This window comes from Fulmarus glacialis, unplaced genomic scaffold, assembly GCF_000690835.1.
Source record: "Fulmarus glacialis isolate BGI_N327 unplaced genomic scaffold, ASM69083v1 scaffold6128, whole genome shotgun sequence".
In the NCBI taxonomy this organism is placed as follows: Eukaryota; Metazoa; Chordata; class Aves; order Procellariiformes; family Procellariidae; genus Fulmarus; species Fulmarus glacialis.
In genome coordinates, this window is record NW_009230033.1 from 61641 (window position 1) to 79912 (window position 18272).

At 42.7% G+C, this 18272-nt stretch overlaps 1 protein-coding gene across 8 annotated transcripts in view; it reads right to left on the reverse strand.

Moving 5' to 3' along the window:
* The window catches only part of MBNL2 (muscleblind-like splicing regulator 2), a 73062-nt gene extending 57100 nt beyond the window's left edge, over positions 1-15962 (reverse strand). For 7 of the 8 annotated variants that reach the window (XM_009584066.1, XM_009584065.1, XM_009584064.1 and 4 more), the window contains exon 1: positions 15422-15962. In XM_009584066.1, coding sequence (XP_009582361.1) covers positions 15422-15595 — 174 coding nt within the window. In that variant the 5' untranslated portion in view covers positions 15596-15962. The remainder of the gene's footprint in view (positions 1-15421) is intronic. The other variant, XM_009584060.1, reaches the window with a different exon arrangement.
* Between the last annotated feature and the right edge of the window lie 2310 nt (positions 15963-18272).

The window sequence follows — 18272 nt, forward strand, 5'->3', positions numbered from 1 at the left end:
AATAACCTGTTTTTCCCCTGAGCACTGGATTCCAACTTCAATCACCAAGCTGCTAGAGGTAGACAAAGGTCCCTCCCTAATTTTGGGTATGAATCTCTTCTCTGAGCTGCAGAAGCAATCTACAGTGCTCTTAATTCTACCGCTTCACCCTAATCTACCAGTTTTCTGGGTGTCAGGAACCCGCGGGCAAATTGCCATTGCACTGCAGGAGTGACTCTACCTCCGATGCATTGTGGCTCCACCAACTCCAGTGCACAGCACACACTAAATATTCCACATCTCTCTCTATATATGTATGTGATCTATGCGTTCATGGACTCTCAGGTGCAAGAGTTGCGTTACAGATACAGCCTCTTCCAGATATTTTAAAATGCTTTTCTTTTTTGATGAGTGAGTATTGACAGGCATGCTTTGTATTTCCAAGACACTCTATAATTACCTATAAATATGACCCAAAGAAGGGCTTGTGAGCACAAAAGTTTGTCTGGTTTTTCTCCCAGCTATGTTAGCAGGTCTAGTAGAAAGTATCATCTCTCCTCACCAATCTTGAACAGTTTATTAATTTCTCCTAATTCTAAAAGAAAAAGAGAGGATAAGTAAAAAAAAAACCCAGAGTTACATCCCTTTCATAAAGGGGAAAACAAAGGGACAGAGATGTTAAACAATTTGCTTCAAATAACACAGCACATCATGTCAAAAGACACCATTTAAATAACATCTTCCAATATTCAAGGTTACCTATTTGTTATCCAATAGAGGTCTGCTACGACGTGAGTGGTTACTATGGCTTGTAGACTGAAGACATACTCTTTCAGCTCAAAACAGGCAGATACAAGCATTTTGCAAGCAGTGGTGTGCTTAAATATACATATAAAGATTGATATCTTCTGATTTACCACTCACTAATTTTAAGACTGGTATAAGAGAAAGCTATTCCCATAGCAGATCTATAACTAAGAAAAGATTTATAAATACTGTAAATTTGACACAGATTTTTAAGAGGTCTGTGTTGCATCATCAGACAAACGCAGCCTTATAAAGAAAACAGAAAAAAATACCACATTTAGGAAATTATAATTAAATAAAATTTAAGCACGTCCCCTCCACATTCTTTGGGGAAAAGAAAGCATGTTAAAGTTACTGCATTTATATTGATAAATTACGGTTATCTACTTAAACTGGGGTCTTAACTGCACACAGTATGCACATAAGAAATGCAAAGTCAAAAAAAAAAATCAAAGTAATCAATTTTAATAACGATCCTGCAAATGCCATATCAGAAAGTTTCAGCCCTCCCCTCAGATGACTTCAGGTCTTTTTTCACTTTTCTTTGTCTATACTTGCACAGCAAATTTTTATTCCGTATTATAACACTGTTCTCCAAGCCAGTCTGAATTAAAACAGCCAAGTCATACCAACACTGGCATTCCCATACTCTCTGTACCTGCTGTTTTTTATCATCATACCAGAAAACAGTGAGTTTAGAGAGAAGGTTGCTTCACGTTACGTGCAACAGCAGCACATAGTTCTGCCCACAGCTTTCCCCTTTCTACGTGCCTCCTTTATTCTTACAAATGTCGGTGAAAAAACAGCGCAGATTTTCCAAACTGTGTTGTCCTCTCTGTGGTCTCCTCCCAGCATCCGCAGCAGCGCAGGGCACCAGCACCTACTGCTGGGCTCTGCTACCTCACCAGGGTCACGCTCTCTTCCTTTGGGCTGCTCTACTCGCATCTCGTTTCAAGCCATAAAGCAATCCAAGATCACAAGCACGCTGAGATCAACAAAACCTGTTAGGTGTATCAGTTAGTTAACTTCTGTTGAACTGAACCAAAAGCCAATTTGCCATCATTTCTTCATGGCGTCTAAAGAAGCCACATTTATTAACTTATTGCACTACTTTTCCGTTTGATATTTCTACATCTATATCAATAAGTAAACCCACTAAATAGAATTTGGCCATGTATACAGATATGTTATGAATTAATTGACCTTCACTTGCTACTTAATTAGCCGGTGATAACATTTCTCATTTCACATAAAATACTCGCTGGCTACTTTCATACCCCTGATTCTCATGTGCATCACTGAGACGCACAGCTGCTTTATAGCAAATCAAAGATACAATTGACACAGATCACAGCGGATCTTTTTGCAACATCCAGGACTGAAAGGCAAATAACTAATTAGAAAGAACAGCCTTATTCAATTACCTAATAATAAACTCCCTTGCTCATTAAACACATTACATATAGTGTAACAGCTGGCATGCTGAAATATCTAATAAAGGAAAACCTGCTTATAATACTGTTGGTGCTTTAGGGAAACCTGGCTAAATCTGTTTTTTTTTTTTTATAGTAGTACTTGTTTAAAAGATCATCTATGCATGGAAAAGTGGAGGACTTAATTACACTGCAAAAATGTCAAGTTTGGGGGAAGAAGGAAAGACCAAACATCTCGTAGGCCAGCCTTGAGTAATACCGAAGACCAGCTTACTCCCGCACTGGGATACAGGAAGAGCCCTGTGGGCTGCTGCCCTGAAAACAAAATGAGATGCTAAGAGCTCAGGACAAAATGGCATACGGTTCTTACATAAAACTTAGTCACCTCTGCTTCCAGGACAGTTTTCATTTTTTTCATCAAGTGGCTGTCTAAAGAAAAAATGCCTCAAGAAACCTAGCAGCAGAGATGGTAACTGCAAACCCCCTCCTTCCAGATGAGCTCTAACCACATACTCCAGAGAGTTACACCTTCTCTTGCTCTCTCTTACTGCCTTTTATAATTTCTGTGGTGCTTTCTATACAACAGCCAGCTTCAGTGAGGGGGTGTCACCTTCCCCACCCATCATGCAGGATCCTTCCACTGCCTTGCACACCCATCTAAAATAAGACCTAAACCTGCATTCCTAATGGAAATTTCCTTCTCCCTGAAGACAAAGTAGTAAAGGTAAGTACCAACGACTTGGTAAGATAAATCTGCTATTTGAAAAGGTTGAAAAAGAAGGTATCACGAAAACTACACTTAACAAGCAAGCGGAGGCTAAAGGTAAGAGGGGATGACTGCGATCAGCCCTCTGCAACAGCTCTGCTCAGCACAAAGACCGCTAGTATCATCAAACAGGTAGTGCTGCAAGCACTGGCGCAAATGAAAGCAGGGGCTTTACAAATTTGACTGCAAATCGCAAAACCTGGCTTCCTTGCGGTTATGAGAGTTTTAAGGATCTCCTCCTCCCTGTGCTCTCTGAGAATTCTTCTTTCATTTGGGAGGGCTTATAGGTCTCTCCCTCTTTCTCCACCCTACTATTTGGCTGCCTGTTTTTACAAAACTTGTAGGAACTTATTTATCCTTGAGACTGTGATCTCTTTGTCAAACTTGGCTGAAACTGGCCAGTGGGTTCACAAGTTAGTGGGGGAGGATGGAAAGAGAGGCAGCCTGACTGCGTAAGCCTCATTTTCTCAAGAATCCAGACTAAAAACAATTACAGCCAGAAGGTTCAATTAAAGAAAGAGAACCATAGACTTTTCCTGCACTTCGAACACAAACCGGTTCATGCATACTAATCACCTAACGCTGCTCTCACTGACGTAATGAGACTTCTGCAGCGAATTAGTATTTGTATTGATTTATACTGAGGACTGTCGCAGGCTGGAACTTCAACAGCATCAACGTGTTCAGCACGAAGCACAAAATCACCTTCATACCAACACCGTAATTTACAGGCGCTCACAGTATCTCCATAGCTATATCCACACACCTCCATCTCTGCACATGCAAACCCCATGCCTCCATTTTTAATAGCACTGACATATATTGTATGAGCAGTGCTATGAAGCACACAGGTAAGGCAAAATGCGTTTGGGGAGCAGTCTGCATTTTCATGACATTCATTATTATCTACTACCTTAGGAAAATCACCATTAAGATACTCTTTGAAAAGCAAATATTTTTTCCCATTTTGTATCAGAAACCAACTACATGCATATTTGATGGCACTTGACATATGTTCACATCTGCAAATGAAGTAACGGAAAATGATACTTCAAGGGAACGGTATTTCTTTGTTGTAACTTTCATGGTTTTTCAAATGCATAAATCATATTCTGGTTAATTTCTAGCTTCAAAATCTTCATGAAGAGGTAGTTACGGTTGCTATTCAATTTAAATTTGCAAAAGGTTGTCCATCTTACTATTTTTAAATAGACTAAGTTTGCTGTCATAACATCCCTGTGCCTAGAAAGATTTTTTTCTTGTCATATATAGCAAAGTTACATGGGTCACAACTATTTCAAATTAATGAGTTTACGTTAGCCGTTAGCATTACTAATGGTGAACTATAAGTACATGCTGAAAATGTTCACCCCCTTCTTGGTCTCCACAAGGGCATTCTTCTGCTACAGAAGAGAGTTTCTTCTGGGTTTGGCCTATACCCCAGCTTTCCTCTCAGCCAGGTCATCACTGTTGCAAATGCACTGTCCACTTTTTTACTCAAAGCAGTTGACATCAGAGTCTCCAGTTAGCACAAGAGTCCTTCTCGCTGCCTCCCGAGAAGGGCTTCACTCTGTTGCCACAGAGAAGTCAGCAGGACCATTTGGACCACCCTGGGACATCCTGGACCTCCGTATGGTGCCAGCAGATGAGACACACTCCTCTGACATGTCACTGGAAAGCCATCAAGAGCACTCTAGGGCATCCCAAATAGTATGAGATGCCTCTGTTTGGGCAACTGAATCAAGCCCAAAGACTCAGGTCCTATCCACAGCAAATAAATACATATTAATTTTAAAGTGATGGCCTAACCTAGAAAGTGATCTTAGAAAAAAAAGCACTATACGTCTCTTGACTTCCACATGTTACATCTAGCTTAAAAAGTTGGCTTTTGTTGAGTTTTTTACTTGGCTGGGGGTGAGGGCTAGGGGCCTGTTTCACAACAGCCAGTGGGGCTTGGTCTAGCGTCTGACACGCTGGATTTTATTTTTGGTTCACTGTGAACCAACAAAGAAGGTCCCAGCAGCTCAGTTAAGTTTCTGAATCACAGCTAAGCTGTTCTTATGGCCACCATGTACCTCCACAGGTGCCACCAGACTGACACTCGGTAAGCTCCTCTCCTGACAAAATGTAAGATGGTACATGAATCCAGTCAGTCAGACGTATAGCTTCACTGCAGAGCGCTCAAGGCCTAAACTGAATTTCAAACAAAAGCAAATAAATTAGGTTTTTACTAAGTTTAAAAGGTGTCTGGCCTATGGGACATGCAGGTGAGGCGGCAGCAGCACACCTGATGGGCTGCTAGTCCATGCAGCTGCCACCACACTGCACACCGTAGATCCCCTCTTGTTCAAGCCAAACAAACCCGGAAGGAAGCAAGAGCTGAGAACTTGTAATGCTTCATGAAAAAGGTACGTCTACACTGCGGTGACTGCACCAGGTCACCTTTCAGTCAGGAACATGGCACCACACAGTGCCGTGTTACGGAGCAACGCGTGAGCCTGCAGGGTTACTTACAGCTGCCCACAGGGAGCAGGACGGCTCCGTTAGCCCCATGAGCCGTCAAGTGCACGCAAGGGTGTTGCACCACTGCTGCTACGTCTCTCATATGTTTCCACACTGTTTTCTACTGATTGTCTACTTCTTTCTTTTTACTCCTCAATGATTTGTCTTTCCAAGCGTTCTGACTTCTGGGGCGTTGTTCATAACACCTTGCCATACAGCTTATGGACAAAGCGGATGAGAAGAGAGTTTCTTTTCCCCCATCATGAATTTCTTCTTTGTTGTAGTCAAGTCCTTGCAGGAATCTAATGCTGGGTGGCACAGCATGCCCACAGCCACCAGAAACACATCAGTGTGGAAGAAAACAGATGCTTATGATTTCCTCTTGCATTTCAGTTGTGGGACAGGTACCTCACAGCAGGTTTTCAACGCTATGTTCCAACATCTCTAACACCACAACAGCTTTCCTTTTATTGCAATGGATTTCTAATACAATCCACCTTCTCAAAACCAAGGTGCCAGTCTTCGTATGAGGAGATATGAGTTGGGTTGTCAAACAGACTTGCAAATGAACTCCCCAATTCTTGTTGTGTTTGCTTTTTTAGATGTAAAATTATCTGTCCAGTGCTGGGGATGACCTGGACTAATAGGAACATGGGTCTTGTCTCAGCTAGGCTTTTACATCAGGAAGCTCCCTGCATCTGAACACAACCCTGTCTTTTGTATTGATGATGCAGCCGAAGTATAACAGTTTGGGAAGAACAGCTGATGCCTGAGCTGAGAGAAAGCTATATACACAGGGCCAAGGGGAAAAAAAAAAAAAAAGAGCCTGGAATGAAAGAGGAACCAGCTGCCAGAAAAATAAAGGAGTAGGTGGGGAGACCTGGAGAGAGCAAGCCTGTGGGAACAGTGACCTGAGTTAATAGGGAGCGTGGGGGAGGAGTGGGCAGCGAGCAATTGCTTTTCTGTTCAAAATCCTAGTGATGGGATGAGTCAGAGGCTCTGATTGAATTTTGCCTTCACTACACCTTCAGACTGGTTATTATAAAGCGTAGAGGAGCATGGGTTGGTGCAGCAACAAAAACTACACAGTGAATCGATGGGTATATGAAGCACCCCCAAGTGCCCGAAAATCTGAAGAACATCTGCCAAACACTCTGCCCTTGCACACAAGGTTTCCTGCAGCTCTAACTAGTCTGCCTAGCTGCTCTTCTTCATGTAATCAGACTTAAACTGATAACTGAGTGTCAGCTGCATCTGAGATGAAGGGGTATGGCAGACTACCTAGGAATGCTCTTTGCAAGTCTCCGCTGGGGCTTCTGGAAGCAGCAAGCTCCAGGAGTTACCTCAACCCAGTAAGACTACCGCCCAGGAAATACTAAATACTCTTTTAGTCCCTCAGGACAACATGATTCATTGAAGAAGAAGATATATTTTATTACATCCTTCAGTTACTGTTCTTTAACTGCTTTTTCTTTCAACCATTTCTGCTCCTAGTGCTCATCCTCCTCCCCAGGCCAGGCGACCTGCTCAGCAAGTTCTACCATACTGAAAATGACAGTGAAAACTGCTGGTAAACACCCCCGCACTCACATCGGGCGGTTGTAACAGGCCAAAGGAGGCACAAGCTGTTACAACAGGTCTCCCGCTTGTGAAAGGCATCTACTCTGATCACTGAGAGGCTTTGCCACTGAATCGTGTGACTGGGAAGAGGGGCTTCCCATGCCTTCAGCAGGAAAAAGCCCAGTGATCAAGCATCCATCCAAGCTTTCCTTTGAGAATTAACTTACATCAAGTTAAAACAAGGTGCACAGGTTTAAAACCTGACAAGTCAGGTGGTGACAGGGGATACTAGTGACAGTCAGGACAGCTTTGCGCTCTCAGTGCTGCTGCTGAGAGAGACAAACAAGGAAACAAAACAGGGCTTGAAGGAGACACCCGGCTTTTCTAACAGCCCGCATAATGAACTTCAACCGGTTCAACTTCTCTGCTTTTCACAGTTTCAGTTTGAGGGCAGAGTCAGTAGCAGCAGGTTAGGACTTGCTCCTCCGAGTTGACTTGATGGTTAGTGCCCCTCTGCTGCAGGGGCTGGCCCGGGGCTCCCGCGGGCGAAACACCACGGGTGGCGGGGCTGAGCTGTGCCTCCGGATTTCGCTCCGAAACAGATGAGAAATGTCCCTCTCGAAAGAGGGACAAATCCTAGCGAATGGCACAGCCCACTCTGCAGTGAGTAAACGCCCAGGGCTTTTTTTTTTTTCTCATTTATTTAAAAAAAAAAAAGCTAAAACATCGTGTAACACAACAGTTAAAGGCTTATTTCAGTTTTGTTTGACTCTCTCCTAACCAATTTAAGCCAAGCTCATGGATTTTTAAGGGTGTCCGCCCAGCAGTTTAGCTACTTGGTTTTTAACCTTACTTTTAGTAAAGCCAGAAGAGCTGGCATGGAGACAGCTACGTGAATAGACGGGAGGGAGGCAAACAGGAAAAAGGAAGTGTTAAAGGAACTTGTGCAGGCTGGGAGGACTATAGGAGACAACTCGAAAATAAAAATAGGGTTTTTTTGCAGAAAACAAACAAGAACAGATGATTGACAACACAGGGAGTACTAAGAGCCCCTTATCACAGATAAGGGGCGGTCTTCAGAAAGAGATGCCCCTTTCTTAAATCCCACTGTATCTCAATTTATGCTAGATGTTGCTGCCTAAATTCATAGTTTCATCTTACATTTAATGCAGTTCTTCCCTTTCCTTTGGATCAACTCGAACAAGTTGCATGGCTGCGTGATCACTTGAACAGAGATAAAGGGGAGCTAGCTGTGATTGGATGTAACCATCTCTTTTTAGCAGCCGCTCACAGTTGCACAGGTTGGGCATAAGGTGAAATACAGTCTCAGGAAATAGGATGGCATAATTTCATGCAGAATCTGACACCTTGCACTTTATTCTGAGCCAAAAAATTCCCATAGCCTGAAAAAGCAGGGCCTTCAGGAATCACACCTGTCCTGGGAACATTATTTTCACGGCGTAGATTTAAAACAATGAGTCTTATCTCATGAGACTTCCTTTGAACTCATGGGGGAGAAACATGCCCCTTCCAGAGAGAAGTCAGTGGAAAAAACCCACCCAGATTCATCCTTAGGACAATTCAAGGAGATTCTCTTCTGCTTTTCTAATACAAGAACTGGGGGGTATCCATGAGACTGGGAGGTTTGAAACGAACAACAGAAGTTGGTTTCCACGCTGTACGTAAGGAAGTTGTGGAAGTCCTCGCTGTGGCATGCTGTGGGTGCTGAAGGTGTACACAGTTCAACAAGCAGCGGGACAAATCCAGGAGAAAGATGGTCACTGAGAGCTATTAAGTACAACCATATCATGCCTGGCTCTCATTGTCCCTGACCAGCACACCACTAGGAGAGCACCCCAGGAAGCCATTGCATGTTTGCATACCACCTCCTAAATATATCCACTGCTGGCCACCACGGGGTCACTGGGCTAAATGGGGCTTTGGTCTACCCAGGGTGGCCACTGCTATTCTGAATACAGAGGGAGCCAAGAGTTAATTCTCTTAATCTAAAACTGGCCTTGATTGACACTTTCTCTTCACGCCCACACTTTGCAGAAACTCAGACACACGAAAGCTTCTGCCAGGTGGCGTTCTCAGACTCTGTAGTTTATTGGACTTTTTACTAGAAAAAACAGAGGTGGGTGAAAGAGAAAGGATGCGACCGAACCTGTTGCTCTGCAGGAAGAGTGAGATCTGGATTCTGCATCCCCCATCTGGAAGGTTTCAGCCTGCAACTGCCACATCCCCAGAGCCCACAACTACTGAAAAGGGCAGCCTATACCCCCCCATTCTGCTGAAATTGGGTCACTGTGAAGCAAAGCAGGCAAAATTCATGTGCCCAGAAGGAATAAGCCACTCTCTCGCCCAGGAGAAACGAGTTTGCCCATTTCAGTCATTCTTCCCCACCAGCTGCAGGCACAGCCCTTGAACTCACCTTGTCTTTGAACAGTGTCACACCACATAACGGAGCGATGGGCAGAAATTCAGCCACCCAGGACACTATAAACACCCATTTAAATGCTTTCTGGTATAAACAAAACTAGCCAATCCACTCTGCATACGGTACTCATCTACAGTCTGTCCAGACTGCCTCACCTGCAAGTGAGAGCAGGTATCACCTACTTCAAAGTGTGAGATGATCCTGAGTCCTTCACATTTGTAAAACATTTAGAGACACACAAAAGAATCACCGGAAGGCAAATGAGTACCTACTGCATCCCAGCTCTGAGCTCACTCTCTTACAAACAGCCTGCTCACTTTACAAAGACTTTTTTTCCTTTTTCTAAATAAAGCTAAGGTCATCTTAAACAGATTCTTTTCAGTTCCAGATATTTCAAAGTGGATGTTCCTAAAATTTTTTTTTTTTTCCTGGAACCCTTTTAATTTGGTAAACAGGTCTCTGTGTACAGCTTTCAATTACCTTTTATTCTGTGGTGCCAAATGAGACCAGATAGGCATATTCTTAACAGGCTTTCATGAAAATGCAAATGAACAGTTCACACTAGTCTGCTGGCTCAATAAATAGAACAGTTCGAAGTGTTTAGACACTAGTAAATAGATAAAAAAAATACAGAAAAAGCCATCTGTAGCCCTAAAGAAGCTTTCGTTTTCTTGTTATCACCATAAAACTTGCAATGACAGTATCTTCAAGATACCTCCTCTGTTATCTGTATTAGCTTAGACAACATATCCTTCTAGGAGCTGACCTGCAGAAAGGGTATAAATCTGAGTTGAGAAAAACACAAGAATTTAAAACCCAGACTTGCCTGCAAACATGAGAGTCAACTCCCAGCAAAATGCACATGATCATATTTTCTTAGCTGCCAAGCTTTCCCCCTCTCCCCCTCCTAGACGTCACCGTACATTTTAAGGCTTTTTTTTTTTTAATTCCAGCTCAAATACAGAAAAGTGTTGCGTGTTCTTGTCCCCAGACATTCTATTATATACTAGTATTCCTTTGAAACGATTTTATTCTTTACTACTAGCAGGACAAGAAAGCCTTGAAAACAGGTTTGCTTACAGTGTCCAACTTGGAGGGATCTAAATGTGACACATTAAGTGTTATACATCCAGGTTCTTCACTTTTAAATTAAGCTACTTGAACCCAGTGAGAAGTATAAAAGTATAAACAGAGCAGTTCCTGAAATTCAAACTTCCCAGTTAGACAGGCCTCTTCACAGACCCTTCCCACTGCACAAACACTGCAGCATCCAAAGGGGAGCCTGTAAGGGCTCCAAAAAGGCTTCGGAAGGGTTCAAGGCAGCAGACGAGGCTCTGGCTCTGGCAGTGCTTCCTCAGCATCCTCCATCTTCCCACACTGGCAGGGCTCTGGGCCTCGCCATGGAAGTATCCCTTTTCATTCACCTCAAGCACAGTCAACCAGATTAGCTCAGAGACTTTCATCCTCACATTAAGCTCACTGAGGCCACTTGCCCGGTACAGTTTTGGGTGTGCCCACGGGGCCACCCCGGCTGGCCGAGCCACGGGGGGACTTCTGCTGGAGGGACCCCCATCGCTGGAGGCGATGTTGTGACTGGCTAATGGGCACGCATCTGGCCAACTGCTGCATCCATCATCCATCGGGTGCACAGCAACGCTCCACCTAATACCCCAAAAATGCCCTGTTCAGGACAGACCAGGCTCTGTCCACCAAAGAGCGAGAAACAAATGCTGAGCTGCACCTCAGAAGCCCATGCGGCAGAACCTGGCTTGAAATCAGCAAGTTTCTGGCCTGAATCTGAACCAGGCTCATTAGTCTTTAGCTATTTCTGTCTAGCCTGGAGCATCTCACAGACGAAGGATATTCAGAGCCCAGACGGTCTTCAACAGTGAGCACTTTGGATCCTCAAAGCTGTCATCAGTCCAATGGGTTGCTGTTGCAACTTTTGCTGGGTTTAAAGTCAAGTATTGCAAGGACAGGTATTCAGAGCCAAAAATCCGTTTTGAGTTAAAAGCAAACAGGGTCCGTTAAATTCTGTTGACCTTTTACTTGGAACCAACAGACCTACAAATACACTTCTTTAATACAGGAAAATTTGGATTCTGATGCAATCATGTTACTCCAGAAGCCTGGCCTAAGGCCACAGCACTATCACTGCCAGAAGTGACCCAATGCTCTGCTGGTGCCACACAGCCCCTCTTCCCTTCTGTCAGCAGCAACTACAACAATTTAGGTTTAACCACAATCAATTCCCCAACCTGGTGCACCGCGCAATCACAAAGACAGTGGTGGGAGCACAAAGGAGGATGTGGCACAGCATGGAGGCAGGGATTATTTCCTTCTTAATCCTGGCTGGGATTATTTCCTTCAGTCCCAATGCCAGCTTTTGCTAGCTTAGAACAACCCTGAGGCTACGGGCAAGTCAGTGTGAAGATGCTTCTGGTCACACAGTCACAGGATGGTTGAAGTTGGAAGGGTCCTCTAGACGTCATCTGGTCCAACCCCCTGCTCAGGCAGGGCCACCTAGAGCCGACTGCCCAGACGGCTTTTGAATACCTCCAAGCATGGAGAATCCATAATGTCCCTGGGCAACCTGTGCCAGTGCTTGGCCACCCTCACAGTAAAAAAGTGTTTCCTGATGTTCAGAGGGAACCTCCTGTGTTTCATTTTGTGCCCATTGCCCCTGGTCTGTCACTGGGCACCACTGAGCAAAGCCTGGTTCCCTCCCAAGGTACTTATACACATTGAGCTCCCCCTGAGCCTTCTCTTCTCCAGGTTGAGCAGCCCCAGCTCTCTCAGCCTCTTCTCATAGGAAAGATGCTCCAGTCCCTTCATCATCTTTGTGGCCCTTTGCCGGACTCTCTCCCGTAGCTCCATACTGGTGCTTTGGCAGTCTGATCCAGCTGGTAAATACCGATACCATGCTTCCTTGTCTACCCTGGATATCTGGAAAGAAGGTGGCATGCAGGAGAGCGCACATCCCTTCCCAAAACAGGGGCTCTTTTGATCGATCAGCATGTAAAGGAGAGTCTGTCTCAGAGTGCTGTATCTTGTGTTTGACTGACTTCTTAAGGAGCAGCTGTAACTACCAGCACCACCTAAATGTAACACATACCTCAATCTGAGACTAAAAAATTCTCTCTCTTCTCTGGGTAGGAAGATGTTTATTCAGAGAGACTCAACATCCTCGCTATAATTTATTTTTACAGCAGGTACATCAAACCAAGACAGTTAAAACGCTAAGTCTTCAAAGCTCTAGATATTATGTAAATAAACTCTAAATAATTGCTTGCATTAAAGTGTGGTTCTGTGTTCAGCAAGAAAAACTGCTCTTGTTTTTTTTAATTAAATTCTGATTTTATCTATAATTCTAGACTGTTCTGTTTGTTTATTTACACAAAAAGTTATCCTGCTTTTTGAGTGCCAAAGCCTTATTCTGAAACTGTATGATTAACACCAGTATTTCCGAAAGCTAGGCATCAGATTTATGTGACTAATGACATGAGTACCTCAACCAGCAGTATAAGCAAACTGAGCTAACCAGGCACATTCTTACTGTACATACAGCAATTTACAAGCACTCTTCTGAATAACAGAGATGATGGCTGCGAGGATACCAGCTGATACAGCCCAAGAGCCATGCACTCGCAATGATCCCCAACAAATGGCTGCGAGGATACCAGCTGATACAGCCCAAGAGCCATGCACTCGCAATGATCCCCAACAGCTTTTAATGAACTGCGGGGTCAGGCAGCACACCGAAACGCACAGCTCCGACTCATGCTCAGCGGCGAGGAGCTGCAATTGAAGACGTCGTCCCATTATCGGATCTCCCCCTACCTGCAGCAGGGTTGGCGGGAAGAAACCTGTACCTCCACCTCTGCTGCTTCAGGCCACAATCTGGCTTCTTGGTATAATCCCATCTTCACCAGCAATTTAACCCCAAATCCCATCCAGCAATTTAACCCAGAAGACTCAACTACAGAATGCAAGACGGGAGGCCCAGGTGCATGCTCCCTTCTGCCAGCTGGGAAGAGAGTGATGATGGGCAGCGGGACAGAGCAGCACCGCTTCAGCCACCAGAGCCGGGCTGGAGGGAGCTGGCCCCTCGGAGCAGATGCAAGGCAAAACAGGGCAAAACATGCCTGCTTGCTTTGACCACATTTTTTACATGGTTTTGGACTTCTCTCCACTGAGCAATGATGCTGGTTGCCAGTAAGTTATCCACAGCGATCCCTCAGGATTTCTCTTCACAGTATTATCAGCTTAGGCTGTGACTCCAGTTTCAATTTGCGGGCGATAACCATCCCTGCACAAAAGTCTCCAGATCGAATAGCTGGCAGCTCCGCTGCAAGCGCCCTACGCTGCCAGGGAGAGCGATGCTGTCCTCAGGCAGCGAGAACAGGCGCATCGCCGCTTCGGCCAGGGGGATGCGGCAGGAGCACCTCTTGCACAGCAAACCCACCGCCCTGGCAGCCCAGCCCGGGTGACCCAGCCCTGCTGCGCGCCTCCAGCTTCCCAGCCGCAGCCCAAGTCTTTACAACAGTTAAAAATGGTATTCACAAAAAACCTCTACTGACTTGCTTATTTTTGTAAAAGCTCATTATTGCCTATTTGCTGCAGACACTAGCCTGCCTGTTTAAAAGAAAAAATATTGGCAGGCAACCAATATTCAAGAACATCTACAAAGAAGCTGTTACAGTTTACCGTGCAGTAATCCATGGATTAAGGTCATTAATAGCACTCGATGACATACTGCCATGACTCCAAAGGTGCTGTTCTGGCTTGCAGAACGTAACCCCCTCACAAACATTTCCCGAGTTACTCTCTTCTAAATCTTCAAGAGAAGAGAAGAAACGAGAAAACCCAGACGAACATTCCTAGCACAGTATCTTGCATTGCATCAAAAGAAAAAGTTATAATGAAAATAAATTCAGATTTTCAAATAACACTGAATTTTCCTCTCATTCACACTAACGTTTTAACAGTAAGAGAGTTCTTGGTGAGTAACCGAAATTTTGGTCTACAGAGCTGAATTTAAAAAGCAAGCCAAGACATTCTCCCATGCCCAAAAAACAAAGTCACAACTAAAACTTTCAAAATGAAATCTGAAATGCTCAATTTTGCCCTTTAATTATTTATACGAAATAAGTTTTTTCCTTCTGTTGACATGAGAACACAAATGTATCATCACAGAAGACGCTGTGTACTCCCCAAATCCCACGGGGTCATTAATCTTCTTTTATGCAGTACACAAAGTATTTTCACAGAACTTTAAAAATAGTTTTCTAAAGCGTCCCTGATGTCATTAGAAAGTCAGAAGTTGTTGATGGCCTAACAACATAATTGCTAAATATCCTCCAAAGGAGAGAATCCCTTCACTCTGTTCTAAACTTATGCTGCTATCTGCACTATCCATACATGTAATTATCAATGCTATTAATTTATTTGAGAGTCCCCAATACCAAGGGTAAACAACCCGTTGTGTCAAAATTGAAGTAATGGATAGACTTTTCTTACTTCTGTTCATTGAAACGAAAAGAATCTGCACTCTTTAATGTTTCATCAGGACACTGGTAATGGCCTAGTACTGTGCCACTGTGCATTTTCATTTGCCATGAGACAATGATAATTCATAAAATGTACTCAAGAGAATACAACTATCCCACCAAATGTAAGCAATCCTGTATCCCACAGTCGTATGCAACTTTTATAAACAATATATTGACACTGGAAAAGAAAATCCTTAGAAAGAAATCTTTTCAAAGCTTCAATAAATAAAAGTTATGACAAATAACATTTGTATTAATATACATCTTACCAAGAACAAATCACTTTCTGATTAACCTGGTTTAGTTGTAACTCATCATTTCATATTTTACTTTCAGTACAATGTAGTAGCATTTTCACTAACAAACAAATTTTTTTTCTTACCTTTAAGGAATCAAAGCAGGCAATAACTCTTCCATTTTCAACCTGACAACTTTTAGGGGGGTGTGCAAATTTGCATTCTTCATCAGAGCGTGAACAAGTTCCCCTCTGAAATTGCCTGCACACTTCTAATGTTAGCCATTTTGTATCTCTTACGGGAGCAACATTCAAAGCCATGATGAAAAGCTGATTTCAAATTTGTAAATTGCTGTCAAGTGAATTATGCTGAAGAAATTTCCAAAACTAATGATGAAGGGAGAGAAAAAGAAAAAAACAACAACAAAAAAACAACCAGAAAAAATAATTTCAACTCTAACTGAAAAGAAAGTTAAAAAAAAAGTGGGGGACGATTAATGATGTCCAACGCACACAAAGCAGAATAAACAGAGAAAGTTTATCAGCAAGCAGTCACTCATCAATCATTAAGTCCCGCTTGTAGACTTTTGGCTGGGAAAAACCATGCTCAGCTGCATTTCTGTCTGTAAAACACGTGGGCTTGTTGATTGTATCACGGATGCACCAGTTTTAAGCCAAGGTCCTTCAATGCAATGGCACTCCTTGATAGAACAGTAGTTCTCTGACGGTTGCTGGCTGGTATTGATTACACAAGAAAAGCAATGCAGTCATTTGTTCATGTCCCAGGAATAATAACAATAATTCTTCTTCCTCTTTTTCTGCTTTCAGTTTCCCATCAACTAATTGGCAAATGGAGACACTGAGGTATCTTCCACCAGGTGTAAGGTGAAGGCAATGTCTGGCTGGCAAAGATGGGATTTTGAGAACACAGGCGTAGCAGTCCTCGCTCATAAAAGTGACTTGACAAAGGCACTTTTTAAGTCACTGACCTGACAAAACAAATACTGTATCAGTTCACATGCAACTCATTCAAATCAACATTACAAAACCTATCATCCCTTTTTATCAGACATTATAAACATACTGCCAATGCTCACTTGTATTTCTTTTTTCCAAACAAAATCAGCCTCCTTGGTGAAACTATGCGTGACAATGGAATACCCAGTTGAAACACGTATTGCAGTAATATTCTAAGCAGTAATTCAAAAGTTGGGAATGATTTAAATAGATGAATGTGTCAGACACAATAATTAGGCATGCTGGTTGTAAAACAATTCAATCTAATGTGCTTAGTCTCCAAAACAATATACAAGAACCCGTTTCCATTAATTTATCATTTGGCCCTTTAGATGGTGTTACTACATTATAAGCTGTTACTTGATATTTGTTCTTCCTTAGAAATGAGGACGGTAGTATTCTGCTCAGATTTTTTGTCTCTCCCTCTGTTTCTCACAGGAAAAAAACCCAAACAAAAAACCGTCATTCCAAAATTACAGGGAAAAAAACCCTTCCATATCCAGAGAATAGAGTCAGTTTCCCTGTTAAGCTAAAGGCTGTTTCATAAAGGCTTCATGAAAGGGCTCACCACTAAAGTCGCTATCCTCTAATGAGTTCTTTCTAATATGAAGCAGTCTTTATCTAAATTTTCCTTTGATGAAATTAGCTTTCATGTACCTTTAAAAATACATGGTTCAGCATCAAAATCTAAGACTTAAATATGGAACTTAAGCTATTTGGGGACTATAAAATACCTAGGATATTTTATAGATAAACAGATCTGAAAATCAAAGGGTTAGATATTATAAATACTTTTTAATAAATGACTATATTTCATACACACACAGTGAAACCATGGACATGATATTTCCTTCTATTCAGCTTCAAAGGAACACAACTTTCACTTTGCAGATACCAGCCAGAAACAGTTGATGGATTATTTTTGTGCAAGAATAAAGAAAGGGGGAAGGACTGGAATAAGTGAGGTTTTAAAATGCATCAATAAAAATAGCTCTAAAAACACTGTCAGCTTTCCCGTGCCAGAATAATTACCATTCTGTGCTTGGATTCATCTGATTTAATTGAAGTCAGTGTTGTTAGCAATGCGAGTAAGAATTACTCATACACAGTTTCAGAAACAGATCCCTGTTCTGACTTCCAGGTCTTCACATCAAAAGGCTTTTCTATTACTTAGTAATGCTACCAGAAAGGGTTTTATTACATGACTGATACCTACACCAAAATTTGCTACTGCTAGCATGAATAAAGGTAATGCAATGCTAATTGCTCAAAAATTCAGTTTCAAGTCCAACATGCAGTAAGGTGGGTCTGGATGATACTTAGCTAGCTTTACCTGGTCATCAAGAATAACGAGTTCAAGAGAACTAGCACATTTTTAAGTAATTCTACACACTTGTAGTGTAGTACAGTACATGAATTAAATATTTCTCAAATTAAATATTCCATCGATGATGTCCCACAGCATCTATGAACAGTGAGGTTAAGCTGAAAACGTACAAAGAGGTGAGAAAATACTCATAACTGATGAAAAGGAAAGAGAGGGGAAAAGACAAGAAGAGCCTCTCCACAGGAGCTTGTTGAGCTGATAGCTTGTTGGCTGATGATTTAGCTGACTAAATGTAAAAGAGGAAATATTCTCCCTAGAGCCACCCATTCCAATTCAGAAATGTCAGTAACGGTTTTCAGTAATAGATATAGGAGACAGACAGAAATTTTCGGAAAAGGGTAAATGTTATACCACACACTGCTGAAAGTCACAAGTAGTAATACTCTGCCGGGCTGCATGCTACTAAAATTGACAAAGTCATTTCTCAAGTAGTAGGTGTTAAGACTGAAGAAAACCAGACATTGCACATGGCGGCAAAGCAAACAGCACGCAGTACATAATTGGCAGCAGCCATGGTTTTAAAAAAAAGTGCACAACAGAATCACATAGGAGACTCGTGAGACTGCAGCATGAATTAATATCAAAAAACATTTG